General features: G+C 44.1%; 1 protein-coding gene and 1 pseudogene across 2 annotated transcripts in view; one reads left to right on the top strand and one right to left on the bottom strand.

The window, feature by feature from the left end:
* The window catches only part of GLT6D1 (glycosyltransferase 6 domain containing 1), a 34402-nt gene extending 8246 nt beyond the window's left edge, over positions 1 to 26156 (top strand). Inside the window, exons 2-8 of the mRNA XM_083485975.1 lie at positions 6555 to 6639; positions 7830 to 7916; positions 11673 to 11705; positions 13854 to 13925; positions 15908 to 15967; positions 22685 to 22822; positions 23886 to 26156. Of these exons, the coding sequence (XP_083342101.1) occupies positions 6555 to 6639; positions 7830 to 7916; positions 11673 to 11705; positions 13854 to 13925; positions 15908 to 15967; positions 22685 to 22822; positions 23886 to 24579 (1169 nt within the window). The 3' untranslated portion in view covers positions 24580 to 26156. The remainder of the gene's footprint in view (positions 1 to 6554; positions 6640 to 7829; positions 7917 to 11672; positions 11706 to 13853; positions 13926 to 15907; positions 15968 to 22684; positions 22823 to 23885) is intronic.
* LOC310698631 (ubiquitin-conjugating enzyme E2 variant 2-like) lies at positions 8696 to 9302 on the bottom strand (annotated as a pseudogene). Its single transcript has one exon. The product of its transcript is annotated as a ubiquitin-conjugating enzyme E2 variant 2-like (transcript).
* Positions 26157 to 27854: the final 1698 nt, after the last annotated feature.

The following is a 27854-nucleotide window of genomic DNA, read 5'->3' as shown; positions in this document are numbered from 1 at the left end:
GTCGCGAAATGATGCATGTCAAAAAACAAAGCTAATTTTTTCTTATACGCGACGTCTGCAGCAAGAATACTGGTGGCTAAGTATTGGAAAGGGAATCAGTTACCCACTAGGGGAGAGTGGTTATGTAAGCTTTCAGAATATTTAGAATTAGCCAAATTGACAGATAAAAGTGAAGTGAAAAGGGAATGGGAGTGTCTAAATGAATACCTTAAAAGCCAAGGTTCGAGGGCAGAAATCTGGCTGAGTCTGGAATAACCTTGTGAAGTGAAAGGATAAGAAAGAGGGATTTATATCTAGATGCTAGGATAGAGATGATCAGGAAAACAGGAAGACACAAATGAGAGGTAAAGGAGGTGCTGTGGGATGGGTGGAAGTCAACGTTTGTTTTTCTTTTTAGTGTTTATATTGTAAGATGTGGATTTTTTTTGAATGTTGGTTTTTGTGTTTTGTGTATTGTTATTTTTTGATATTTTTCGGGTTGTTGTTGTGTGGAAAATACTAATAAATTTTATAATAAATCATGTCAAAAACGTGTGTCACCAACAGGAAAGGTTTGGAAAACTCTGGGTTAGAGTGTTGGAATAGGGCATGGGAGACCAGGATTTGAATCCCCCACTCCGCCTTGAAGCTCACTTCAACCTATGGGTGTGGCCTCAGGAGCCAGTCACAGTCCCTCAGCCTATCCTACCTCACAGGGTTGTTGTGAGGATAAAATGGGATGGAAGAGAACCATATATGCTACCTGGAGGGAAAGGTGGTATATATACTACGTAACGTAATTGAGTAGCTTTTGCGTTGAAAGTTCAGCCTACCAAATTCACGCTTCCTGATAGAACACATGAACTGAAATATTGTACTCCCTTGACACTCACTCTCCTCCAGCTTTTATGGTGCGACCAAGTAAGTGTGTTAATAAGTAAGGAGGAAATGAGCATTAAAATATGCAAGTTAGTCAAAATGCATGATATTAGAAAAAAATTGCTTGCAAAAATGTGTCTGTTAGTCAAAGTGCATGCAAAATTGTCTATGTTTTAAATGGCATAGAGTTTAGTTTCTGGCATATGTTACAATCTTATGTATGTTATATGTTTGTAACATATATTGTAAACCACTCAAGAGTTTTGTTTTGTTGGAAACTGCTTTTGAATTGCCGAAATAAATAGATAAACAAATATTATGAGCAATGTGTGCCAAAATGCTGAGAAATTTTCATGAGGACGAAACAAAACAAAACAACCAGAAACTGATAGAGAACTGAATTTAAAATTGGAAAAAAAAATGAGAAATGGAGAGAAATTAACATGGTGTATGGATGTGTACATCTGGATCTCTTCCAACTCCACATTTCTATGATCCTATGATTGTGTGACTGGCCCAAGGTTCTAGTCCAACATGCTAACCATAGCACAACATCTGCTCTCTTTGCACCTGGCAGAATCCTAAGGGAAGGGTCAAAGCTCAGTGCTGGAACATCTGCCGTGCATGCTGAAGGTTCCAATTTATATCACTGGCAGCTCCAGCCAGGACTGGGAGACCTTCTGCCTGAAACCCTGGGAGTGCCGATACTGCAGATCAGTGTAGACAGTACTGGGCAAGGTAAACCAATGTTCTGAGTCAGCATAAAGGCAGCCTGACACAGTATGTTCCTGTATTCCTAATCAAATTTAATTCTCCCCAGCATGTGGCTTTCAAGTCCAGCACGAAAAATTAAAAGAAGAACTAAAATAAATAAATAAATAAATAAAAATCGCACTATTTTGTGGCATCTTAGTTGATTCTATTAGAAGGTACTTTGGGTTTCTTTCCCCTCGGGTGCTTGGAAGAGGTTAAATTGGCAAAGCCAGTCCGTTCCACTTTGACTGGGGTTGCTCTTCTCTCATTGACAAAATTCGAACAAGCTTTGGCTTTTAATAGTGACGATTGGCTTAGCATTGTGTGGAAGTTGATATTACCTGGTCTGGAAATTCTCACTGGGCTGACATTTAGGGGGTTGTTTTCATGGCGTTATGGCCATTGCTATCTATATGCATGCGGATTTTCTTTTAAGACTCAAAGCAGTTTGCAAACAAGGGACTATTTTAAGACATTTGCACGATGTGAGAGCCATTAGAACAGTGGTTCCCAATTAGCTAAGTGTTGTGGACCTCCTATTTTTAAAAAGCCAAGCCGTGGACCCTAATTTTGAAAATGCTGATATCTCATTGGTGGTTTTTGTTATGTGAATTGCGCCACCATACACTCCGGTCTGTCCCAGTGCGAAGCTGGGCTGTGCATCTTCCAGGTTGCACTCCTTCATGGCTTATATGACCTGTCCAAGAGCACGGTGATCCAAAACTTGTATTTTGGAGCACTGTGATCTTGCTCATGTTGGGGGCACCATGCTCTCATGGCCCCCTAAAATGGGGTGTCCTGGACAGTTGATGTACCATGGACCCCCTGTGTGGGTTACGTGGACCTCCTGGGTCCACCATTTAGGAAACACTACATTAGAGGGTGGAAATCAAAGGTGTAGGTCCTTGATGTCTCAGATAATTGGCGATTTGGATATAGAATTGCTGTGTTTGCTTTGGTTTTCTTTTCATATTTGGTGGCATTATCCAAATTTCTACAAAAGCAAAAAATAGTGAAATTTAATACTGGGTTGTCAGCTTCTCAGCCAACCACCGTTCTGCTCTCTAAAAGTAGGTTGCCCTTCATACATATGGAAGAAGTCAGTGTTGTGAAGAACTTCATTTGCATAATTTCTACAGATCAAGCTGCTGTTAAAGGCAAAAAAAGCAAGCTAAGGATTGCTCCCCTCTCATCAGTTGGCAACTTTCACTGGATATAAACAAGTGAATATGCAAATAAAATTAAATATTTATTGGATTTATGGCCAAAAGCTAAAGAGTGGGAAAATGAGGCACAAATGTTTACAATGTGGTAAAATAAATAAAAGTAGCATAAAATAAACTAAGATAAACAGCAACATGATAAAAGTTATGGTCATGTCACAAACGCCAAAGGGGAAAATTATTAAATGTCAGAGAGGTCAGTTCCTGGTGAGTTTTGCTTGCTACAGCACAGAATTTGGCCACTCTGAAAGCAATAGATGCATTTTGATCTGAAATGAGTAAAATCTTAGAATTGTAGAGATGGAAGGGACCAGGAGAATCATCTGATCTAAGAGTCTCATGCTCTACAGACTGTGCTACTCTAGCAGTCTGATTGCCCTGGCAGATTTAATAAGAGGGGTTTGATAAAGATTTTGAATAGATCTTGGCAAGAGGAACAATACAGGAGGGCATGCGCTGCCACTTTGACCTCTCCAGAGTGCCAGGGGTACCAGCATTCATAGCAAGGGATTTATGTCTTTCCTCCAGAACTGCTGAGGAAAGGATATTTAGGCATGTAAAGACCTAATTGTATATCAATTTCCCAAAATACTTTGCTATCTTACATGACCACCACATATGATAAAAGGTACCCTCCTTTTCTTTACACTTCCAACAAATATTGCAGCTTGTTCTATACATTTTGGATAACTTAGTAGGAGTCAGATCATTTTAATAGAATTTTCTTTCAGCGTACAACACGCTGTGAATTTCAGTTCTATTCTCCATAGCCTCTCCCAATCTGCCATTTGTATGTTATGTCCTAAGTCCTTTCGTCCAGTTTATCATAGCCAATTTAACCTGTTCATCCTTTGTACGCCATTCTAGGAACAAATGCTTTTTTTTTTGACAGATATTATTTTCTAGGAGTTATTTTTGGAATCTTGATATCTCATAACTAAAACCTCTCTTTTTATCTATCTTGAAGATATCGTTCAATTGAAAATACTGCAACCAATCTGTTACTAGTTCCCTTATCTCTTCAAAATCTTTTAATTTTAACTGATTTTCCAGTTTGGTTAGCAGCTCTCTATAAGTTAGCCAATTACTTCTTATATTCACTTTTCTCAGAGATATTGCTTCCAAAGGAAAGCCACAAGGGTGTTTTTTGCTCAAATAAATTTTTATACTTTCCCTATACCCTAAAGATTGATTTTCTTATTATATGGTTCTGAAATGCTTTATGGACCTTCGTTTTTTCATACCATAGGTATGCATGCCATCCAAATCTATTATCATAACCTTCTAAATCTAGAATGTCTGCACTTTCCAGCATAATCCAGTCCCAGATCCAGCAGATACAGGATGCTTCATAATAAAGTTTCAAATCTGGCAGGGCCAAACCTCCTCTCTCTTTTGCGTCTGTTAATAATTTATATTTTATCCTTGGTTTCTTCCCATGCCAGATAAACCTAGATATGTCTTTTTGCTATTGCTCAAAGCATCCGGCACTGCCTATTACCGGGGCTGATTGAAATAAAAATAACACTCTTTATCCCTGATATTCTAATCCACACAACAACCCTGTGAAGTAGGTTAGGCTGAGAGGCAGTGCCTGGCCCCCAAGGTCACATGCAGTGAGTGTCATGGCCAAGTGGGAATTTGAACCCTGGTCTCTCAGGTCCTCTAAGTGATATGTCACACTGGGACAAGTCATTTATTTTGGGGCCTCTCCAACCCATGCATAGAAGGTAACACACATTTCCAATCCACATATAGTGTACCTCAGGTTACAGACGCTTCAGGTTGCATTTTTTCGGATTGTGGACCGCCGAAACCCAGAAGTACCGGAACGGGTTACTTCCGGGGTTTGGTGGTCGCGCATGCGCAGAAGCGCTAAATCACGCTTTGCGCATGCGTAGACACGCAGAAGCGCAACCTGCGCCTGCGCAGATGCGCCGCTGCGGGTTGCGGACGCTGCAGGTTGCGAACGTGCATCCCGCACGGATCACGTTTGCAACCCAAGCATCCACTGCACTGGGCTCAGAAAATTCTATTGGCACCCTGAATAAGGTGGGAGGGGACCGAAAAATTGTGGAGTATGTGTGTTTGATTGGTCTTTGACCTTAGATTTGCATTCTAAAAGAAGCAGCATGAAAGAGGAGGGAAGGAAAGCAAACTCGGGCTCCAGTTTCTTAAGGTTACAGAGTTCTTATAACGACCAATTGAGATAAATAGAAACCATTCAGTGAGGTGGGTGGAGGAGTCAGCAGGTGTCTCAGTTAGTAGAATGATCTTGCTTTGGGGGGGGGTTGTACTCTGGACTACAGCAGGGTGGGGGGGAAGGTTGAAGTGCCCCTATACACCTGGTGCAACCCCATACCTGTGGGGATTTGAACCCCCGTTGATGCTGCTTGTAGCGCAGACAGAGTCTCTGATTTCTTGGAAAGAACCCTGGCGACCAGTTCCAGTCAGGCTGGCAGAGAGCAGTCCTGAACACTCTTCAGAAACTGGGTTTTGCCCCTCAAGCCCTTCTAAGTCTGGGCTTGGGCCAAGCAAAAGCAATGGTTAGGCAAAGAATTATAGACACCGAGAGACAACAGGACTGCGCAAGGTGCCCCAACTACAAAATGGCAGAACTTGAGAGATATATAGCTGCACCAGCAACATATCTCTTTTTTCTTGTATCCAAAAATGCAAGAAGGGCTTTTACACTTGCCAGAAGCTCAGCTCTGCCCTCGCCAATCTTGAAAGGATCCTTTAAAAAAGTCCCATATGACCAGAGAATTTGCGCCTGTCCATTGGGGAACATAGGAAGCCCTGAACACATATTTTTTAGATGTCCCTTTTGAGGCACATAGAGAAACCATTGACCCCCTGCTGGTGAGGATTGCTGACCTGCTGGTAAAGCAAAAATCCGATCTTCTCCTGTTAGGCAAAGACCACAAAATGACCCAGATTGTCGCCAGATTCTGCTCACAGATTTGTAGGCGCAGACCACCCCCCAATTCAATCTAGTTTGTTAAGAAAATTCACAGACTCGGATCCACGAGCGACTCTGGGTTATTTCTCTAAGGTAGTCTATTTTAAAGTTTTTATGTGTTTATATGCATATCACACTTTTAAACTTAGAATCCATTGTTGTATATTGTTTTAAATGTTTGTTTTGCTATTGGGATTGGAGTCCCATTTGTGTTTCTCAAGCTGGTTTCTGACCGTAATAAATTTTATGTACGGTGGTGCCTCGCAAGACGAAATTAATCCGTTCCGCGAGTCTCTTCGTCTAGCGGTTTTTTCGTCTTGCGAAGCAACCCTATTAGCGGATTAGCGGATTAGCGCTATTAGTGGTTTAGCGGCTATTAAAGGCTTAGCAGCTTAGCGGCTAAAAGGCTATTAGCGGCTTAGCGGCTTAGAAAAAGGGGGGGAGCGGAAAAAATCTCAAGACTCGCAAGACATTTTCGTCTTGCGAAGCAAGCCCATAGGGAAATTCGTCCTACGAAGCGCATCGAAAAACGGAAAACCCTTTTGTCTAGCGGGTTTTCCGTCTTGCATTCGTCTTGCGGGGCACCACTGTACGTATGTAAACCCTGGCAAGGAGGGGTCTTAGGCAGCAGGCTGGCACTATGGGGAGCTGGATCCAACAACATCTATATGGGCTGGACCTTTGGTCCATGGGGCTTCCCTTGAAGTGAGAACCTAGAAGAGGTTTTGTAACAACTCTGTTTTATTCCTTCTTTTTAGAACCAGAAGCATTGCTACTTGCAGCTAAAGACCACAAGATTGATGCTGACCTCTCAGGTGATAAAATCCACACAACAAAACCAAAGTAAGTGCCTGCCCCTAATCCTAAGATTTAGATCTGCATTTGCTGCTGGGCCAGATTCAATGTGTTACTATGAAGCCCTTAAAATCTTTGGGACCAGTTTACCTGCAAGATCGTCTTACCCTATATACTCCCACTTGACTGCCCTGATCTATGTAACTCGCACTGTTAACAGTGGCTACAGAATACCATTCTGCATTTGTAAGGAACTGGTCTTTTAGCATGGCAGGACATACCCTTTGGAACTCCCTTCAGATTGACATCTGGCAGTTTTCTTCACCATACTCCTTTTCAGTGCCTGCTTAAAAGGCTTTTTGTTTAGACAAGTCTACCCAGATATGTAGACGGCTGGCGTGTTTAAATCAATTTTTGGCCCATTTTAATTATTTTTCCAATCTTTCAGTAACTGTTTCCCCTGAAATTTCTATTTCCTTCATTTTGTAGAATGCTTGGTCTACAAAAGCAGTACTGTGTGTGTGTGTGTGTGTGTGTGTGTGTGTAACAAGCAAGCAGAGCTGGATAGAGTTGCACAAAAAATGGTTTGCCCAGTGACAAACTTTTTTTAAAAGACTGCACGACATTTTGCATGCTCCTAGGGAATAAACTGCAGTTTGAAATCAGTGGGGATTTATTCTGCAAGCATGTGGAGCTTTGCACTGTGAGTCAGAGGGGAGGGTGCTTAAAGGCTTAGGTCACCTTGACAGTCACACCTTTCTCTTCCTGGGAAACTCTGCCTGAGATGGTTTTGCATTTGAAGCCGAAGCTACCATATTCACACTTCCTGAAGCATTACTAAACCTGAAACAGAGCATCTCAAATCTGTACTCATGCAAATTTTGTGCCGCAGTTCTCCAACCAGAAAATGTTCACAAAAATGCATGTGCTAAGGTAGAGCTTGCATTAAAATACATATATGTTGCTGCAGAAATGTGGAGAACTGAATTTAAGACTGGAAAAATGAAAAAAAAAACGAGATAACTGAAATTGGCAGAACTTTCTATCCCTACTCACAGAATAGCCTCCGTGTGAGTGCTGCGACCCTTCCAGGGTTTCTGTCTGACAATGATAACCAATTTGGGGGCGGGGTGGGGTGGGGGTGGGTCACATTTCAGGCCAGAAACATTTCCAGGCTTTCCCTGAACTCTGCTCAGCAAAGATATTGGCAAACAACTCCTCTTTTTCTTTCTGATAAGGATGACACTCTCCAGAGGGAAGACAGCTCTGCTATCAATTTCCTTCTTGGCAATATTATCACTGGCAATTTTTGCTTACCTGGACAGGTAAGTAGGAAAAGGGATCCTGGCATCCTGGAAATCGGTTAGAATGTACTGTTCTTACAAGAAGCAAGTGTTTAGGACAGAGGTCAGCAAACTTTTCAGCAGGGGGCCGGTCCACTGTCCCTCAGACTTTGTTGGGGGGCCGGACTATATTTTGAAGGGGAAAAATGAACGAATTCCTATGCCCCACAAATAGCCCAGAGATGCATTTTAAATAAAAGCACACATTCTACTCATGTAAAAACACCAGGCAGGCCCCACAAATAACCCAGAAATACATTTTAAATAAAAGGACACATTATCCTCATGTAAAAACACGCCGATTCCCAGGCCATCCACAGGCCGGATGAGAAGGCGATTGGACCAGATCCGGCCCCCAGACCTTGGTTTGCCTACCCATGGTTTAGGATCAAAGACACCCAACATCTTGTTTCTTATTATAGATGGAGAAGAATTAGGCTTGGTCAGCTTTTAACGATTTAATGATTTTATCAGCAGCTCTTTGACTAAAGCAAGATGGATAAAGCATGACATTTGTACTTTTTCTTCTTTAGAAAAAGTTTTCTGAAATATTATTCCACGGCAACCTGACCTTGCCATGCTTTTGTCTAATAACAATAACAATAACAATAATAATAATTTTATTATTTATACCCCGCCCATCTGACTGGGTTTTCCCAGCCACTCTGTGTGGCTTACAACATATCTAAAAACAACAAAAAAATCATCAGTCCTTAAAACTTCCCTAAACAGGGCTGCTTTCATCAGAAAACATTGAAGCTCCAATTTTGGGCTACTTCAGATCTGTGCTTAAAATTATAGTGCCTTGGTAAAGAGGGAAAATAATTGTGCTGCCTTTTCTCTCTCTGATTGTGTCTGAAAACATATGGGGCGTGCATATACATATATTCATTCTTTCAAGTGTCCAGATCACACACACAAGCAGAATGTCTTAATGCATCGGTGGTTTGCATTGCGAATCAAGACATTAAACATAAGTAGAAGTTGTTTAAGACAAGTTTGGGATTCAGCTAAAATTAATTGTTATAAATTTGTTCTTCTGGAGGTTGTGGAAGAGTCATATTTTCTTTGGACATCATTAGACACCTTAGCTCTGGAAGCACAACTTTAATGCTATAAGAATGTTGCCATTTTGCTAACTCTTGTAGGCTTCATGCATCCACCATTCCATTGGAATTATTTATTCCATTCATAATAATTTTAGTTACGAATCTTAACTGTTGGAGGGTGCTTCTGGATATTTAGGTCCACACTCTGCTTTCAAGCTGTGTATTCCGTTTTCATAATTTGTCCTTGGTGGCCCAATATTAATGCCTGTCCACCTTGTGAGTGTCATGTCTTCGTCATCTTCGAGGCCCCAGCTTACTGTGCCATGTAATAATAATACAGTAATAATAATAATAATAATAATAATAATAATAATAATAATAATAATAATAATTTATACCCTGCCCTCCCCAGCCAAAACCGGGCTCAGAGCGGCTAACATCAAATGTATAATACACCAACATAAAATCAGGCAATCAATTAAAATACATCCTAAAATCAGATCAGGATCCGAATAAAATCCAATCAGATGGCAACCCGCAAATTTGGGATGGGGACCTTAAATGTCCACCATGCCTAACTGTTTATACTGATCTTATATGAGCCTGTGAGAAAAGTTGGGGAGCCACTTTCATACAAATTCTTATAAGGAGAGAGGGGGAGTCAGACTGGACCCCGACCAAAGGCCTGGCAGAGCAGCTCCGTCTTGCAGGCCCTGCGGAAAGATGTCAGATCCCTGCAGGGCCCTGGTCTCTTGTGGGAGAGTGTTCCACCAAGTCGGGGCCACAGCAAAAAAGGCCTTGGCCCTGGTCGAGGCCAGTCTAATCTCCTTGAGGCCCAGGACCTCCAAGATGTTATTATTTGTGGACCGTAAGGTCCTCCATGGGGCATACCAGGAGAGGCGGTCCCGTAGGTACGAGGGTCCTTTCTGACCCTGAAAGAGTCACTTTCAACAAGTGAAAATTACAAGGGACTTTAATTGTGGATCCAGCTATCTTGTCCAAACCCCTCCCCCACCAGCCAGGTTGGTCCGTTACTTTCGGGTTGCCGCAGCGCGCAACCCAAAAATACTTGTTGTTGTTTAGTCATTTAGTCGTGTCTGACTCTTCGTGACCCCATGGACCAGAGCACGCCAGGCACGCCTAGCAGAACTCCTAGAACACAACTAATTTATAATATGGTAATGGGACATTCAGAAAGTATAAATCAATGCAGCTACATAAGAAAATTCCCAGTAATACTAATTGTCCTTGAATCTTCCTGCCACACTTACCATCCTCTCCTGCCACACAGTGTGGCACATGACACGCCCTTTGAGAGTTACTGAATTAAAACAAGGCAGCCTCTTCCCTGAAGGCTTACAGTCTTAAGAAACATGCCCTGCAAGGGGAAAGGGGCAGGGGAGGGGAGAGGAAAAAGTAAAATGGGTACCAGTTATTAAACACTTTTACCTAGTGGAGGTGGGTTTTGAGCAAAGCTAATGGAATGAACCCTGTGGCTTCCCAGCCTTCCTAGTGAGACAGTTTGATGGAATGGCTGCCCCCCCAGGTGACATTTGAAGGAGAGGAGGCCCAGACCTGATTACTTCTATTTCAGTTGTGGGGTGGGTTTGGTATGAATTTTCATTAGTTGCCACAGATTCCATGCCATCACATTTCCTCTCTTGAGAGTGGAAATCTAAGTTTGGTTAAATGCTATGCCAGGTTGTCAAATTGCTATGGAAAAATCTAGGTGCGAGGCTGCTCAGTCACCCAGCTGGTCGGGCAGAGCCCGCAGGTCCCTACAGAATAAAGGAGGAGTCCAGCCACCAACTGGAGCAAATAGCTGAAGACCAAAATTTATTGCGCAACAGGTTCGAAGAGGAAATTTGAACCACGAGAATGGGGTGACAAGGACTTTTAAAACTTTCCCATCATATCCCAGAATACAGTTCGTACAGCACCATTGCTACATCATTACTACATAGCTTTGGAATGGAGGAAGCTTGCAAAGGAGTTGATTTTATATTATTTTTAAAGCTAGGTAACTTCCCTGAGCTGTCAAGTTGAAAGGATACATTCAGGCATAATATTTGTAAATTTAACTTTAAAGACGTCCCCCCCCCCCGTAAATTCCGTAACACAAATATAAAACTATCAAATTGTTGAAATATGGGAATAAAATATCATTATTAAAACGTTAATGAATATTCAACAAATAGTCCGATACACGAAGAATGTATCCAAGATGTGAACTTTAGCAGGGGAGAACTTGAGAGCAGATTCTGTTCATAGGAGAACAGAAAAAGTACTTTTTACTGTGTGCAGCCAGTTTATCCATCTAGTTTAGTATTGTCCACACTGACTGGCAGCAGCTCTCCAGGGTTTCCAACAGAGAAGAATATTTCCCTCTCTCGGTCAGTTCTACTTGGAGATGTCAGGTGTTGAACCCAGGACCATCTACATGCAAAGGAGATGCTGTACCACTGAGCCCTTCTCCTAATTAAGAGGTGGCTTGCTGGTCTGGGTGAAGGGAATGAGGATAGTCCACGGGGCTTGATCCTGCACACACATGTGTGGATTTGCTCAACGTAGGATCGTGTTAACCACAACAGGGGATTTATTCTCAAGAGCGCTGTACTGCCCTTCCAGCTTTGTGATATAACAAGAAGTCTGCAAGGAAATACATAACATTTTATTCCTGTTTTTGCAGTGATGGAACATTAATATGGATGTACAAGAACAGGTAAGCATCTGCTCTTTACTTTGCTAGCTCCTTTTGCTGACAACATGCAGAGGGGTCTCTGTCTTGCTCATAGGTCTGTCTTGCTCATGGTTGCCAGGGTTCTTGGGCAAAAGGGAGGTCTTTTAACGATTCTTTTAAAGCAATTTCCCTACCCTACTCATTAGCCAAACAGGATCTTGGAACTGTGTTCCAAAAATCTTTATTAAGAAAGTCCTTGTCCTAAATGTCATGGCACATGAGGAAGGGGAGATGAGAAGGGCAAAGGGGAAAAGCAAGCTCATAGACCTGGTGTTATGTACTGAGTTGAATAGGATAGCAAACTGCAGCAGTCTGATTGGTCCTAGAACAATAGGATCCAGAATGCAGCAGTCTGATTGGTCCACAGGAGCCACCCAATCCAACTCCAGGTGAGGTGGAAGTGAATCCGCAACCTGATTGGCCTACAGGAGAATCCCAGAATTAGCCAATCACATGGGGCCCATTGTGTAAATAATGTATATAAAGCAGACATTTCAGGGGAACTTCCATTCCTCCTCACCACTAGGAGCTGAATAAAGAGCATGAAATCCACACTCGACTCCGAGTATCTTTCACCTGTGCAAATGGATAATATTTTGTTACACAGTTTTGTCAACACATATCTTGGCTGTCTTGAAGAGCAACCCCTACCCAGGAGAAGTGGTCCTTCCTTCCTTCCTCACCCCACCACCCCCAAGTTCAGATCTTGGAGCAAATCCAGGCGCCAATGTCTGGGCCAGGAGTCCTGCCACAGAGCTCTTCCCTCGGGCTGGAGGTGTGGACAGCTTCTGCCCTACTTCAACATCAAACTGTTTCTGGTGATGCTGTGTCCCGAATGCACAAAACCACCTGCTGCTTCTCAGCTGTGTACAAAATCTAATAGCCTGGGTGGTCCCCATTCTGTATCATGTCCCAGGAAGTAGGCATGGCGCCAAATAAGCCAAAACACAGATTTTTGACTGCCTCTTTTTCCAGAAGTCCATTTTAAATGAAAAGCCACCATGGCAGGTTCAGTTTAAGGGGGAGGGGGCTGCTTAACCTTTCTTCTCTTGCCCTTTACCCGCTAACACATACCCAGTGTGCTTCTCCATTCACAGGCAAACACCCCCAATATTATTCCCCCCCTCCATAAAAGCTGTTGGTGGATAGCAGGAGGGGATAGGAGCAACTCCATAAACACAGCCTGCTGACGCTGCTTTTTATTCCTATTTAGTTTGGGGAAGAGACGCGGGTGGTGCTGTGGGTTAAACCGCACAGCCTAGGGCTTGCTGATCAGAAGGTCGGTGGTTCGAATCCCCACAACGGGGTGAGCTCCCGTTGCTCAGTCCCTGCTTCTGCCAACCTAGCAGTTCGAAAGCACGGTCAAAGTGCAAGTAGATAAATAGGCACCCCTCCGGCGGGAAGGTAAACGGCGTTTCCGTGTGCTGCTCTGGTTCACCACAAGCGACTTAGCCACGCTGGCCACATGACCTGGAAGCTGTACGCTGGCTCCCTCGGCCAGTAAAGCGAGATGAGCCCCACAACCCCAGAGTCGTTCGCAACTGGACCTAATGGTCAGGGGTCCCTTTACCTTTACCTGGTTTGGGGAAAGTGTCCCAGGTGTCAGATTTTGCCCACAGCTGTCTGTGCAGAATGAGATGTCTGGAAGTGCAGGCCGCTTGCTTGCTTGCTTGCTGGCTGGCTGGCTGGCTGGCTGGCTTGGGACATTGCCGAGCCATGTCAGCTGAGCTATGGCACTCTGCCAAGGATAGAAATATGCTCAACCAGGAAGCACAATTTGTGTGTCTCCATCCCTCTGCTGCCAACCTTACAGGCCCATCTGCACCAACTGCCTTGTATCAAGTCAGGCAGTTCGCTCCATCTACCCTGGCATTGCCTAGAACTGGCATTTGCAATCCTGGGGCTCCAGATGTTTTGGATAACAGCTCCAAACATCTGGAGGGCAAAGCCTGGCCTCCTCTGACTGGCAGTTGCCCTCTGGGTGCTACCCAGGTACTGGAGATCTCCTCAGTTGCACCAGGAGCCTTCTGCATGCAGAAAACCGGCTGTTGCCACTAGGTCTAGCCACCTCAACACATCCTTCCAGATTCATCTTCCAAGTATCTTTTTATTTTCTCCTTACATATACAGGAGCCTAAAGATTTCCCAATTGAAAAACCAGACAGAGCAGTGGCTGGCCATAAGCAACTGGTTTAACTCAAGGTAAGAGGACCATATATTTATATGAGCCAAAACTGAAATCAGCAAGCCCTTTCCATAGTGGCCAAAGCTGGCCAGCCATACAGGAAATCAAACTGCAGCTGGGACTTTTAACGTATTAGCATGTTGAGCTAATGTGCCAATCCAGAGACTGCATTTGGTTGCTGGCTTTTGGGCCGGCCCTCTGCATAAGCTCAGAGGTACTTCCCTTGCTTTATATATTCCAGTACTCAGCCCTGATGCTGAAGACTGGTTTGGGATCAGGAGACTCTGAGAACTTTGGACCTTTTCTATCTACATTTTCCCAAGGTGGTTTGCCTGCCACCCTCGTTATACACCTTTAGGTGCCAGGCGAAAACATTCCTTTCCAGCCAGGCCTTTGGCTGATAAACACACCTTTTACTTAAATGTGTTTGTGGGAGGCAGTGCAAGGGAGGTGGGGTTGTTGATTTATGTGTTTGTTGTTTGTTTTTATCATATATTTTGTGCTTATATTGTATTTTTATATTGTGAACTGCCCTGAGTTCTGCAAATGACGGGTGGTATACAAATTTAATAATTAAGTATGTCTATGGCAGGCTTCCTCAACCTCAGCCCTCCAGATGTTTCTGGCCTACAACTCCCATGATCCCTAGCTAGCAGGACCAGTGGTCAGGGATGATGGGAGTTGTAGTCTCAAAACATCTGGAGGGCCAAGGTTGAGGAAGCCTGGTCTATGGTTCTAAAAAGGCTATTTTGAGGCCCTTTTGATTTAATGCAGATGCAGCCCCAGCTTGTTCAGTGTAGACTGACACGGTTCTATTGATGCTTTGGTGCCCACAGCCCATATAATTAGTTATTACCTTTGGTCCCTGCCTTTTGTTTTCAAGAGGCTAGTTAGTTACTTGCTTCCTGTTAACGGAGAAATCTGAGGGCTCCCTTGGACAAAAAGCAAGGACACCAGCCAGGAATACCAGAGCAAAACAGCAGCCAGTAGGCTTGGTCTTGATTGAAGACTGTCGCGACAGGACTCCCACCTGCCACAAGGTGGAACAAGATGGAAGCCCTGAACAAAAGAGAACCCAAACTTTTATTAGCTGCTAATCCCCATCTTACACCCACCCCCAAACTGCATCTCTCATACATCCCGGTTACATCATGATTGGGGAGGTCTGGTGGCAGTAATCTGAGCATCCTGGACCCTGCCCCATGGTCCCCCTTGCCCTCCACCAAACACCCATCAAGTGTAACAAAAGAGACATTTATGGTACATTTCCCTGTTTCACAGCCAAGTGACTCACACCCTTTTGTCTTCATCTGAGTTTGTTATTTCTGGAACGCCTACCTGTCTGCTGAGTAGCTGAGCTCACATGTCTATATGAATTTCTGAAGTTTTCCCTGTGAGCCAGTACATAGATACATTTATCAGTGAATTGTTACATTTGGTATTGTGCAGCAGAGGCCCTTTGAACAGATAGGAAGAAATTGTGTTGAAGTGTTTTATGGGGACAAATCACAAAAGCCACAAAAGTGATTGTGCTGATTTTGGTAGTGGGCTGCATGTGCATGATATCTGCTGGAGGGGCAACCCCCCCTCACAACCTATACATAAATTCCTGCAACACTGTGTACAGTACTCTTGGTCAGTCCTGCTGTTCCTAATGGAGACCTTTAGTCCTGTCCTTTTCATAAATTCATTTACCACAGATAGATTAGATAACAAAACAGCTGCTGTTCTGGCTGCAAAGAGGGAGGCTATGTCTTGACTGAGAAGCCGGAAGCTACTAATCAAAGGTACAGTTGCGTGGAGTAGTGGAATCTTTGTTGAATGGGACCGTGAAGAATCTTGGCATGGGGAAAGATAATTTGCCAAATAATACAGCTCTTTCCTAAGTGCCATGTAGGGCTGCCCATTTAATTCTGCTTCTGGTCAGCTGTAGAACAGCAGTGGCCTCAGAAAAGCTCAAGCTTCCAGGGCTTCTCAGTTTCGTTTCATCTACTTACAGATACGAATTTGCGAATAAAGAACCAAAAGGGTTGTCATTGGACAGCTGGTTTGATTCACGGTAAGGAGAGAAAACCTTTTTTTGTGTGGGGGGGGCAGGGAGGCTAAGGGAAGTGGTGGAATGAGAGGAGAAAGGTGCAATCAAAACCTTTTACCCATAATGGCACTGGCTTGCAACACAGGACTTATGCCATTACTGTGAAATCCCATATCTTGTGTACCAAATATTTGCCCTCAGGCAAAGCTGAGAGCTTTTCTTGTTCTGCAGCTCAGCCTGGCAAAAATCCCATCTTACCTGCTGAATGGGATTTTATCTTATGTTATCTTTGCTGCCTTATTGATTTCAGACTTTCACCTTCACTGTACGCTTTTCAGCACCTGCTAAAAACAATTTTGTTTAGGCAAGCCTACTCACATGTTAAGGAAGTTGATGTGAGTTTTAGTGTGTTTTCAGTCTATTGTTATTTTAACTTTTCAAAAGTTTTTAGTTAATTCTGTTCATCTTTCTTATTGGTAATGTTAATGCTTCATGCTTTTCGTAAACTTTTGAGGGGTTTTGTTTTGTTTGCACTCAGGTGGTGTATACATTTTACAAAATAAATAATAAATCAATAAAGTTATCAGATGTGCAGAAAATCAGAAGAGAGATTTTGCTTAAGGAAGCTTCATTTCTCTAGTGGGCAAGATTGGGTTTTCACAAGGCACAGCCACAGAACAATGGAGAAAGCTCTTGTGTGTACTCAAAATAAAAAAATTCCTTCCAGTAGCACCTTAAAGTAAAGGTAAAGGGAGCACTGACCATTAGGTCCAGTCGTGACCGACTCTGGGGTTGCGGCGCTCATCTCGCTTTATTGGCCAAGGGAGCCGGCATACAACTTCCGGGTCATGTGGCCAAGCATGACTAAGCCACTTCTGGCGAACCAGAGCAGTGCACGAAAACACTGTTTACTTTCCCGCCAGAGTGGTACCTATTTATCTACTTGCACTTAAATGTGCTTTCAAACTGCTAGGTTGGCAGGAGCAGGGACCAAGCAATGGGAGCTCACACCATCGCAGGGATTCGAACCGCCGTCCTTCTGATCGGCAAGCCCAAGAGGCTCTGTGGTTTAACCCACAGCGCCACTGCGCACCTTAGAGACCAACTAAATATGTTATTGGTATGAGCTTTCATGTACATGAACACTTCTGAAAGCTCATACCAATAACAAACTTAGTTGGTCTCTAAGGTGCTACTGGAAGGATTTTTTTTTATTTTGTTTCAACTACGGCAGACCAACACGGCTACCTACCTGTAACTTGTGTGTACTGTTCGGCAGTATACAGTTATCCCTTGAAATTCACACTTCTCTGAATTTTTGGATGCAGTTCTCCAGCCAAATAACGTGTGCAAAATTGCTTGTGTTGGTGGACAGTAATATAAACAAGAAATAATATTAGGAGGTGCTTGCTCTCCAAAAAGTGCATATTAGGAAAAATGTTGCTGTAAGCTGACAAATTTCCATGAGTGAAACTAATATAACCTAAAGCTAATGTAGAATTGTAGAGAAATGAAGTTGGTAACTGTCAGAAAGTGGGCAAAATTGAAATAGACAAACACATCTCCCCCAGTTACAGTTTAAGGAAGTTCAAAAAGGGCACTGGGACACACACAAAAGTCACCACCATGCGCACCTAACTAAGACTCACTCCACAATCTCTTACAACTCAAAAAAACGAAGGAACCCCGCCCAAGAACAGTCATTTGCTTGAGCCTGTGACTTCAATTGTCCTTGCTCAAGTTCTTGCATTAGAAGCTCTTCTCAGGAAATGGTTCAGACGGTGGGGAAATAGCTTTGTTTAGCCAAGAGGAAGTTCAGGTTATTACACACAAAAAATGCTTTTGATTTGGCTTTTCCTTTATAATATTAAAACCATAGAATGGTAGAGTTGGAAGGGAACCTGAGGGTCATCTAGTCCAACCCCCTGCAATGCTGGAATCTCAACTAAAGAATCCCTGACAGATGGCCATCCAACCTCTGCTTGAAAACCTCCAGTGAAGGAGACTCCATCACTTCTTGTAGGAGTCTGATCCACTGTCAAATACAAAGTTCTTCCTGATGTTTAGTCAGAACCTTGTAACTTGAAGCCATTGGTTTGGGTCCTACCCTCTGGAGCAGCAGAAAACAATCTTGTTCCATCTTCCATGTGACAGCGCTTGAGATATTTGAAGCCGGCTATCGTATCTCCTTTCAATCTCCTCTTTACCTGGCTAAACATCCCCAATTCCCTCAACCATTCCTCATAAGGCTTGGTTTCGAGACCCTTGATCATCTTTGTCATCCTCCTCTGCACACATTCCAGCTTGTTATAAAATTATAGATTTGCAGAGTTGTAGAGTTGAAAGTGACCCCGAGGGTAATCTAGTCAAATCAAATCAAATACCTTTATTGGCACCACACTATAATACATTTCAGGTCACTGGGAAAATTAAAAGGGGCAAAGGTGAAGCTGCGAGGATCATAACATCACATTGTGATCGTGTGCACTTAGGTATTCTGCTTCGCCCTCTCTGTTTCCCAAAAGGATGGTTTGTTGGGAACCCTTTTAGGTAAAATTGAGGCTAAAAAGGAAGCTACTAAAACAGTAATATCTTTGTCCCAATCTGCCAGGAGAGACCTCAATTTACTTCTTTTCAGAGTTTTAGGCTAGCATCAGTTGGCGAGGTCTACTGTGTAAAGAGCAAGCCAAGAGATTGAATTGGGTCCTCCTTGGTTGCAGGCACATAGATGGGCTTGATATGGAATATGTGAGAATCTACCTGCGGTCACTGCAGAGGGGAAGGCATTTAGTCTCGCAAGCATAAAGACTCTTTGATGGGAAGGGAGTAATAGGTCCTTTAGATATTTGGCACAGGTCCCGTAGTGTGTTGTGATCCCTAAGGCCTGCAGAGAACAGGATCTCGGAGTATGAGGTAACAAACACTGTCTTTCGTGGTCGTAGAGCCGCTGTTTGATTGTGTGGAATATGTAATTTTCATCACATGCTTCAAGGCTCTCAAGAGCAATGCCCAAACTCCAGAGTTTATCTTGGAGTTTATACCATCCAGATGCAATACGGCTTTCAAGCGTAGAGATTAAAAAGGAATTAGATGTTGTTCTAAAGTGGACTTTCAGCCAGGCCTTGATTGTATAAGCCATGCATTGGTTTCCATCAGATGTTGACCAGTTTCAACACATAAGGTTAAGTAGCTTATGCATTTAGGGGCAACAAGGGTCTTATGAAGAAAAGTCGCTTGAATTTGTTCAACTTCTCTGTTAAATGTTTGTATCAAAATTGGAATGCCATACAATAATCTTGGCATTAAATTTTTTTATAGCAGCAGAGACCATATGGTTGCCTCTGAGGAAGAAAAAGTGAAGAATCGCAGATGTAGTGCATTTTGCTTGGATGATCATTTGGCGTCTGTGTGTTGTCCAGCTTAAATTTGGCTCATAGCATATCCCTAGGTATTTACAGGATTTTACCTGGTCAATGGGGTGGTTATCTAGCCTCCATTTGACAGTTTGACGATTTTAGTTTTTTCGTAATTAATTCCCGGGGAGTTGATCTGGCAGAAGAAAACGAATTTAGAAGTCTTCTAAGATCGACCTGGATCTGAGAAAGTATTGTAGTATCATCTGCATATAGAAGCAGTTTTATTTTATGTTGGCCTAATGTCCGTGGATGTCCATTTACATCCTCAAAGTGATGAGCCAGGTCATTTAAAAAAAAGATTGAATAAGTGGGGTGACAAGACGCATCCTTGCTTTACTCCTTTGGTTATAATTATACTTTTTGTCAACTCGCCCTGGGGGTTACATTTGATGTGACAGAATGTAGCGGTGTGTAATTTTTGAATTAGAAACAGCAGGCGTTGGTCAATTCCCATTTTATATAATTTGCACCAAAGTAGATCACAAGGTACTGTGTCAAAAGCTCCTTTTAACTCTAGGAAGGCCACATAAAGTTCCTTCCTCCCATTTTCCATGTATTTTTCCGCGAGATGTGAAAGCACTATGCAATGATCAGTGGTGCATTTGCCATGGCAGAAGCCTATTTGTTCAGGCCCAAGGATCTTATTAGATGTCATCCAGTCCTTCAATTTATTTTCCAAGTGTCAGGCATACATCTTACCAAGGATTGGTAGAAGACTTAAACGGTAAAGGTAAAGGGACCCCTGACCATTAGGTCCAGTCGTAACCGACTCTGGGGTTGCAGCGCTCATCTCGCTTTACTGGCTGAGGGAGCCGGCATACAGCTTCCGGGTCATGTGGCCAGCATGACTAAGCTGCTTCTGGCAAACCAGAGCAGCACACGAAAACGCCGTTTACCTCCCCGCTGGGGCAGTACCTATTTATCTACTTGCACTTTGACGTGCTTTTGAACTGCTAGGTTGGCAGTTATCAGACGGTAATTCTCAGACAGCTTCAGGTTACCTTTTTTGAATATAGGAGTGATGATGAAGTTTAGCCCAACATCTGGTAGTACCCCAAATTTGTCAATTAAAGTGAATAAATTGGCTAATAGAAGGGCCCACCAGTCTGGACTGCGCCTTAAAAGTTCACCAGGGATCCCGTCTGGTCCTGGGGATGTATTTGGTGGGTCATCCAGTCTAACCCCTTGCCATGCAGGAATCTCAGCTAAAACATCCACAACAGATGGCTGCTTTGAACTCCTCCTAGCTCTTCGGGTGGGATCAAAATAAGTGGGATAGTAAGTGTATTAGTTAACAAATAGACACCATGTACAAAAAGCCACTGGCACCATTTTATCCTAGGCACAGGTGTTCCATAAATGTGCTCTCTTGTTCATAGAATCAGCATGAACTCAGGAAAGCTGGCTCAGATTCCAGCTTTAAAGCATTTTTGTTTAGAGCTGGCCAGGGTCTCTGTCTCTGTCTCTCTCTGTCTCTCCCCCCCCCCCTTTCTCTCTCTCTCTCTGTGTGTGTGTGTGTGTGTGTGTGTGTGTGTGTGTGTGTGTGTGCGCTTGTATGCTTCCACTGGAAAACAAGCAAGGCTGGAAATAGCCTGCTAAAATTAAATTTAGGCAAGTGTAGCCGGGAAACAGCTTTGTTTTATATAATAATAATAATCCAAAATATTTGCACAACATCTGGTTCCATTTAGCATGCTTCCAAGCAAACAGAAAATGCTCCACAAGCACTTCAGTTCCTACTTAGCCAACTGAAATTCTGCTAGCCATGATGGCTTCATCCTGTACCTCCAGTGTTGGAGGCAGGGTGCCTTCGAATGCTAATTGCTGGTAATCCAAAGCAAGGAAAACATGATTGCCCTCAAGGTCTGTTTGCAGGCTTCCCATTGGCGGACCTGGTTGGCCACTGGGAGGACAGGATGTAGGTCTAGGTGTCTGGATGGCTAAGCTGACTAACTTTAGCAAACCCAGACACTTTCCATCATGTGGTTGCTTATTAATTTACAGTGTTTTGTGTTGTTCTTGTTCCAGCTGAGCTCCAAGCCTGTGAACAGGGATGGAGCAGGAAGAAGAAATCTGTTCAGCATATGTTTCAATGTATATGCATTTTAAGGCATGCTGCAGATGTCAGCTTCATGAACCAAGAAACAAATATAAATGCAGCTATCCTTTGAAATTTGTAGTTCTGCTCCCCCCCCCAGTGCAGTTCTCCAGCCAAAAAGGTGTACAAAAGGCATCTATTAAGAACCACATGCACAGATGTGTATATTAGTGAGAATCATGTACAAAAACATCTTACAGAGAATTGTTTGCAAACAAAATTCGCATAGAGAAATCTACAAAGTTTCATGTACTTTTTACTTATATTTTTTAATGCAAATTGATGTGGAAATGAGGTGAGCTGAATTTAAGACTGAGGGCATAAGTAAAAATGGAAAAATGAGAAACTGAGTCTAAGAGATGCATCCATTCCTACGAGTCTGTCACACAACAAAGAGAACCTTGAGGTCTAGCGCATTTATTACAACAAAAGCTTTGCACAGACGATTATTATTTGTTACGTCTGTTAATCACATTATACCCAAAGGGGCAGGGGGCAGGGAAGGGTCTCAAAGCAACTTGCATTGAGATAGAACGCAAACGGACAAAATCAATTAAAAACCAGAAAATTGAAAACAATGCACAATCTACGTATAAGGGAGCTATCGTGTGGCTGGCAAAAATGCTTTTTTTCTTCAGGGTCTTTGGGGATTCTGGAGCCATGAAGCCTCCTGGCTAGATGGACCTGCCTGTCAGCTGGTAACCAGGTCAGGGCCCTAGAATCAAAATACCTTCCAATTCAGAGGCTGACCCTGCCTAGTGATGCCCTCTCTTGAACCCATGACCTTCTGCATGCAAAGCAGGTGCTCTGTCACTGAATTACAGCCTTTTCCTGGAATACTCTCCCCGGACTGGTTTTCCTGATGCTTCTGCTGCTGCTGCCCTCCTTGTTGCCAGGCAAACATGCTATTGTACTCCTGCTTCAACGTGCTGTTGTACTCCTGGTGCAACCTTTTAAAAAGCACTGTAAAACAAACAAAAGCATCTTGACTTGCTCTGCTATTGACTCTTAGCTGCATTTTTTTATTTTTTAAATGGCTTGCCTTGCATACTGTGCATTAGCTGTTTTGATTGCATTTGTGCTCAAGATACCAGGATACAACCTCGACTCTGTTAATGATGATAAAGTCAGGGCCCTCAGGTGGCAGTGGTGTGGGGGAGAAACCCCCCACCTAATATATACTTCCCACCATTTTGGGCATCCATGCTTTTTTCTCATTTCTTGCAGCGCACGAATGGACATGCCCACCCTGACCCCTTGGTCGGCGCCCATCATCTGGGATGGAACAGTCGGGAGACCGGTCTTGGACAACTACTATAAGCAGCAGAAAGTCACCATTGGCCTGACGGTTTTCGCTATTGGGAGGTAAGTTCACTTGTAGCCCAATCTGATGCACGTTACTCTTGAGTAAGTCTCCTTGTGTTCAGTGGCACTAGCTCACAAGTAAAATATGGATCAGGATTGGGGCCTGCTGCTTGCTTGCCAGACTTTTCCTGGCTGGATGTGCAAAGCAACATCCATTGTCTGGCCACGTATTTTATTTATTACCCATCCTTTGCCTTAAGGACCCAGGGCAGGTTTCAACAACTACAACACAAAAGAAATGCAGAATAACTTAAGATTGCAGCTGTAAGGCGGGTCCTAAAAAGTGCACCCCCTTACCCTTGAAATGTGCATCTTCAGCATTCATCAGAAGCTGGGCAATGAAGGTGCCAGGCACTCCTCTCTGGAGAAAGGTTTCCACAGGGTAAGGGCTGCCACAGAGAAGACCCATTCCTAGCCTGAAACACACACGCACCAAGCTTCTGAGGGTGGTGGAGCAACCAAGAGGGCCCTATCTGCCAATTGTAGCACCAGAGAAAGTCTGTCAGGAAGGAGGCAGTCTTTCAGGTATTTGTCATATTCTGAGTCACAATGACCCTTGGTCACCTCCGTTGCCCTTCCTCTGGGCAAACTCGCCATAAGAAGAGTCTACTGGATCAGGCCAATGGCTTTAAAAGAAGATCAGACAAATTCATGGAGGAGAAGGCTGGCAAAAGCTACTAGCCACAATGACTATTCTCTGCCTCTAAGGTCAGAGGTGGTAAATGCTTCTTAATTCCTTGATGGTAATTGGAGAGAGAATGCTCTTGTGTTTGGATCAAGCATGTGGGTTTCTCATTGAGTTATCTGGTTGGCCACTGTGAGAACATAATGCTGGCCTAGATCCAGCAGACTCTTCTGGTGTTCTTATGGTGGGTTTGCCCAGAGAAAGGGCAACGGAGGTGACCAAGGGTTCTTCTTCTGCTCTTAATTGGGTGCTGATTCACATCTGAAAAACAATGTTGGTCTCAGTCCTCACCCTGCTTTAAAGTCAGCTTCTGGGACCCTGGGTTAGGAGATCTGCCCAGAACCCACCTGTCTCCATTTGTCCCTCTCCATTCCCCAGGTACCTAGACAAATACTTGAAGAACTTCTTGACTTCTGCAAACGCTTTCTTCATGACTGGGCACAATGTGATCTTCTACATCATGGTGGACGACCTCACCAAAGTGCCTCTTATTGAGCTGGGCCCCCTGCGGGTGCTGAAAGTCTTCCAGGTGAAAAGGGAGAGCCGGTGGCAAGACATCAGCATGATGCGGATGAAGGTGATTGGGGACCTAATCGAGAGCCACATCCGCCACGAGGTGGACTTCCTCTTCTGCATGGATGTTGACCAGGTCTTCCAGAGTGACTATGGGGTGGAGACCCTTGATGAGTCTGTGGCCCAGCTCCATGCTTGGTTTTACAATGTAGACAATACTGCGTTCACTTATGAGAGGCGTCCTGAGTCGGCTGCGTACATCCCCTATGGGGAAGGGGACTACTATTACCATGGGGCCATATTTGGGGGGACCCCACTGCGTGTTCTGAACCTCACCCGTCAATGCTATCAAGGCATCAAGGAGGACAAGGAACACAACTTTGAGGCGGTGTGGCATGACGAAAGCCACCTGAACAAATATTACCTCCTCAACAAACCAACCAAGGTGTTATCCCCTGAGTACTGCTGGGATTATAAAATTGGCATCCCCAGCGCCATAAGAAATGTCAAGTTATCCTGGATGCCCAAAGAATATGGTGAAGTTAGAAGTAACTTATGACTCCGCGGCCCTCCTCAAATCACACCGGCAGGGGTCAATGAACTGTTTCGGTTGCAGAACCGTTTGAGCATTTCAACTCTCGTCCCCTGCAAGAAGGAGAACAAACTTTGCCAAAATATTTTAGTTCACTAAACTGTGTTGCTCTCTCAGCTCTTCTCTATAGATTCCTTGGAAGGCTTGTAGGAACCAGATGTCGGAAGAGCCTTTTGCGAACAGGTTGTTGATTTGGTTGCTGATCTTTTGCTCTCAGGAAATTCTGTTGATGTTGGGAACATTTGTGGAAGCAGCACACAGATACGTGCCAAGCTAGGATCCCTCCACAGTGGCATGGTGACATCAGAGAGGTTGGCAAGATGGCCGTTGTATTCCTTGGATGTGCAAAGAAGGGAGAGTTGGAACCACCAAGGGGTCAGGAGGGTAGCAGTAAATGGGGGAGGGGTGGCGTCACCGAGGCCAGGAGGTTGCAGGAAAGCTGGTGCAAATGCAGAAGTGTCACTGAGAATGTCAGAACGTGTGTGTTTTTAAACAAAGATTTTTGAATGACAGTCTAAATCTTGCCTTCATAATTGTTCAGTTTTGTTTTCCCCCCAAATGAGGATCACTGTACAGACAACATAAACCTCAATGGGGGCAATGTGAGGGGGGGTGTCTCACTTTATTAATGCCAATTTGGGGGTTTTTTGCTACCAAAGAACAGGTTCATGTCGTCGTTTGTTTTTAAAAACAAAGAAACATGTTTCCTTAGCTGCCGTCCAGTGGTTGAAAGCTCCCTCATTTTGCTACATTTGTTCTCTTCTTCACGTATACCATTTTCCCACCTTAAATCTTGTTTTTGCTGCTGCCCATGGTGGTCCCAATTGCTACAACATCTTTCCCTCGCCGGCAGGTGCTGTCTTACGGGGTTCCGGACAGGGAGTTGTTCTGGGGCATTGTGGAAGGCCGTAAAGGTGTCATCTCCCACGGCCTACCACTTGTTGCAGCAGTTGCTATGTCATGTCCCCGCACACAACCTCGTGGAATGATGCCCTGTTGGTGCACTGTGGTTAAGTAACATGGCAGCCACAGAGTCAACTGCTGAGAATATCTGTGTTAGAAGAAGAAGAGTTTGTATTTGATATCCCGCTTTATCACTACCCGAAGAAGTCTCAAAGCGGCTAACATTCTCCTTTCCCTTCCTCCCCCACAACAAACACTCTGTGAGGCGAGTGGGGCTGAGAGACTTCAGAGAAGTGTGACTGGCCCAAGGTCACCCAGCAGCTGCATGTGGAGGAGCGGGGAAGCGAACCCGGTTCACCAGATTACGAGTCCACCGCTCTTAATCACTACACCACACTGGCTCACAGTTAGTACCACTGCTGCCTGAGAGGTAAACTCTCTTGCTCCCCACAACCATCATTGCAGTGCTCCCCAACACAGCCTGGTTGCGATTCCCATTTGTATCCTGTTTCTTCCTTTGTGTATTTCTTTTTGCTGTGAAAATGGAAGCCCTTCCACTCAGCCAAAGGTGATTGTTTTGTTAATTTATTTGGTGGCAAATGATCCTGAGATAATAAATGCAAATCCTTATTTTATCAAAATCTTATGTGTTTGTTCTGGGAGTTGCATCCTGGAGGAAGATGTCTGTGTAATGGCGCCACAGGGATATTAGTTGGGTTGGGTTTTTGCCTGGGGGTGGGGAAATTGTTTTTATTGTTGCTGCTGCTATTGCGGAGCACTACCCCACTTTCCAAGCAGTGGAAGATTCCAGGCATGATTCCAGGCAGGGTCCAGTTTCTTTGGAATGAGGGACAGCAGGGGCTGTGATGTGCCTTTAGGATATATGGTTCATTTACACATATACACATAAATGAACACATGTTCATTTACCCTGCCTTCTGGTGGTTCCCTCCCTGCGAGAAGCCAAGTTACAGGGAACCAGGCAGAGGGCCTTCTCGGTGGTGGCACCCGCCCTGTGGAATGCCCTCCCACCAGATGTCAAAGAGAAGAACAACTACCAGACTTTTAGAAGACATCTGAAGGCAGCCCCCTTTAGGGAAGCTTTTAATGTTTAACAGACTAGTGTATTTTAATACTTTGTTGGAAGCTGCCCAGAGTGGCTGGGGAAACCCAGCCAGATGTGTGGGGTATAAATAATAAATTATTTATTATTATTATTATTATACATCCTGAGCCCGAGGGGCTCACATCATCAACACCTGAGAAGCTCTTGCTCCTCCCATAGTCATGGCCTTGGATTCCATTGGAAGTCCTGCATTGCTGTCACTCTTTGGCTTCTTCCTGCTTCTAACACACACACACACACACATACAGAGGCTGTTGCCCTTCTCACTAGCAGCCAAGGAAGGCTTTGCCCTTTGGCACAAAACAAATTATACTAAAAACAGTAGTTAAGAAGGAACTACAGCCACTAGTTCGCAGAGAGACTTGCATGGAATGCATAGCTTGGCTATGGAATCCTCCATTAGATTTTAACCCTTGCTGGATCCATGACCCCAGGGATTAGAAGGGACTCGGACATCATCATGCTGATTAACCCTTCGCTGCAGCCACCGTGCAAACTCACATTATGATTAGAATGAATTAGCTGCCTTTCACCCTAAGGTCCTAGGGTGGTTTGCATTATTAGAGCACAATATTAAAAATGGTTTGAAACAACTCACAATGACAGATATCCTAAAAATATCTCAAGTTTCAAAAGGCCAGGCTGATGAGGCTCATCTTCAGCATTCACCGCAAGCTCTACAGTGAAGGGGCCAGGCACAACTCTGGGGGGCAGGTGTTCCATAATTTCACTGCCACAGAGAAGACCTTCTCCTGGGCCACCAACCCCCAAGCTTCTGAAGGTGAAGGAACAACCCAGAGGGCTCCTTGTGCTAGTTCTTAGTACCCAAGGGCAGCAGGCAGCCTTCCAGATATCTGCGGTCTGAGTCATTCAGTGCTTTAAATGCTAAGTGAGCAGCTTGAATTTGCCCTGGAAACAAAATGGTGACCAGTGCAGCTGTTCTAAACAGATCTAGAGATCTAAGCAGAACCCCAGCCAATAATCTGGCCGCTGCATTTTAGACCAGCTGAAGTTTCCGAGTCATCCTCAAGGGCACCCCACGGAAAGTGCATTGCAGTAATCTAGCCTGAAAGTTACCAGAGCATGCAGTACAGTTGCCAAGTCAGCTCTGTCCAAATGGGGCCAGATCTGGATTATGCATTAAAACATACAAACAAACAAAACCCCCTACAGACTGACACCCCATTCTGGTGTTAATGCAGCACACAGAATA

Source organism: Podarcis liolepis (assembly GCF_965112155.1).
Source record: "Podarcis liolepis genome assembly, chromosome: Z".
In the NCBI taxonomy this organism is placed as follows: domain Eukaryota; kingdom Metazoa; phylum Chordata; class Lepidosauria; order Squamata; family Lacertidae; genus Podarcis; species Podarcis liolepis.
The sequence above is the reverse complement of the archived record's forward strand: the minus strand, read 5'-3'. Positions and strand labels throughout refer to the sequence as shown.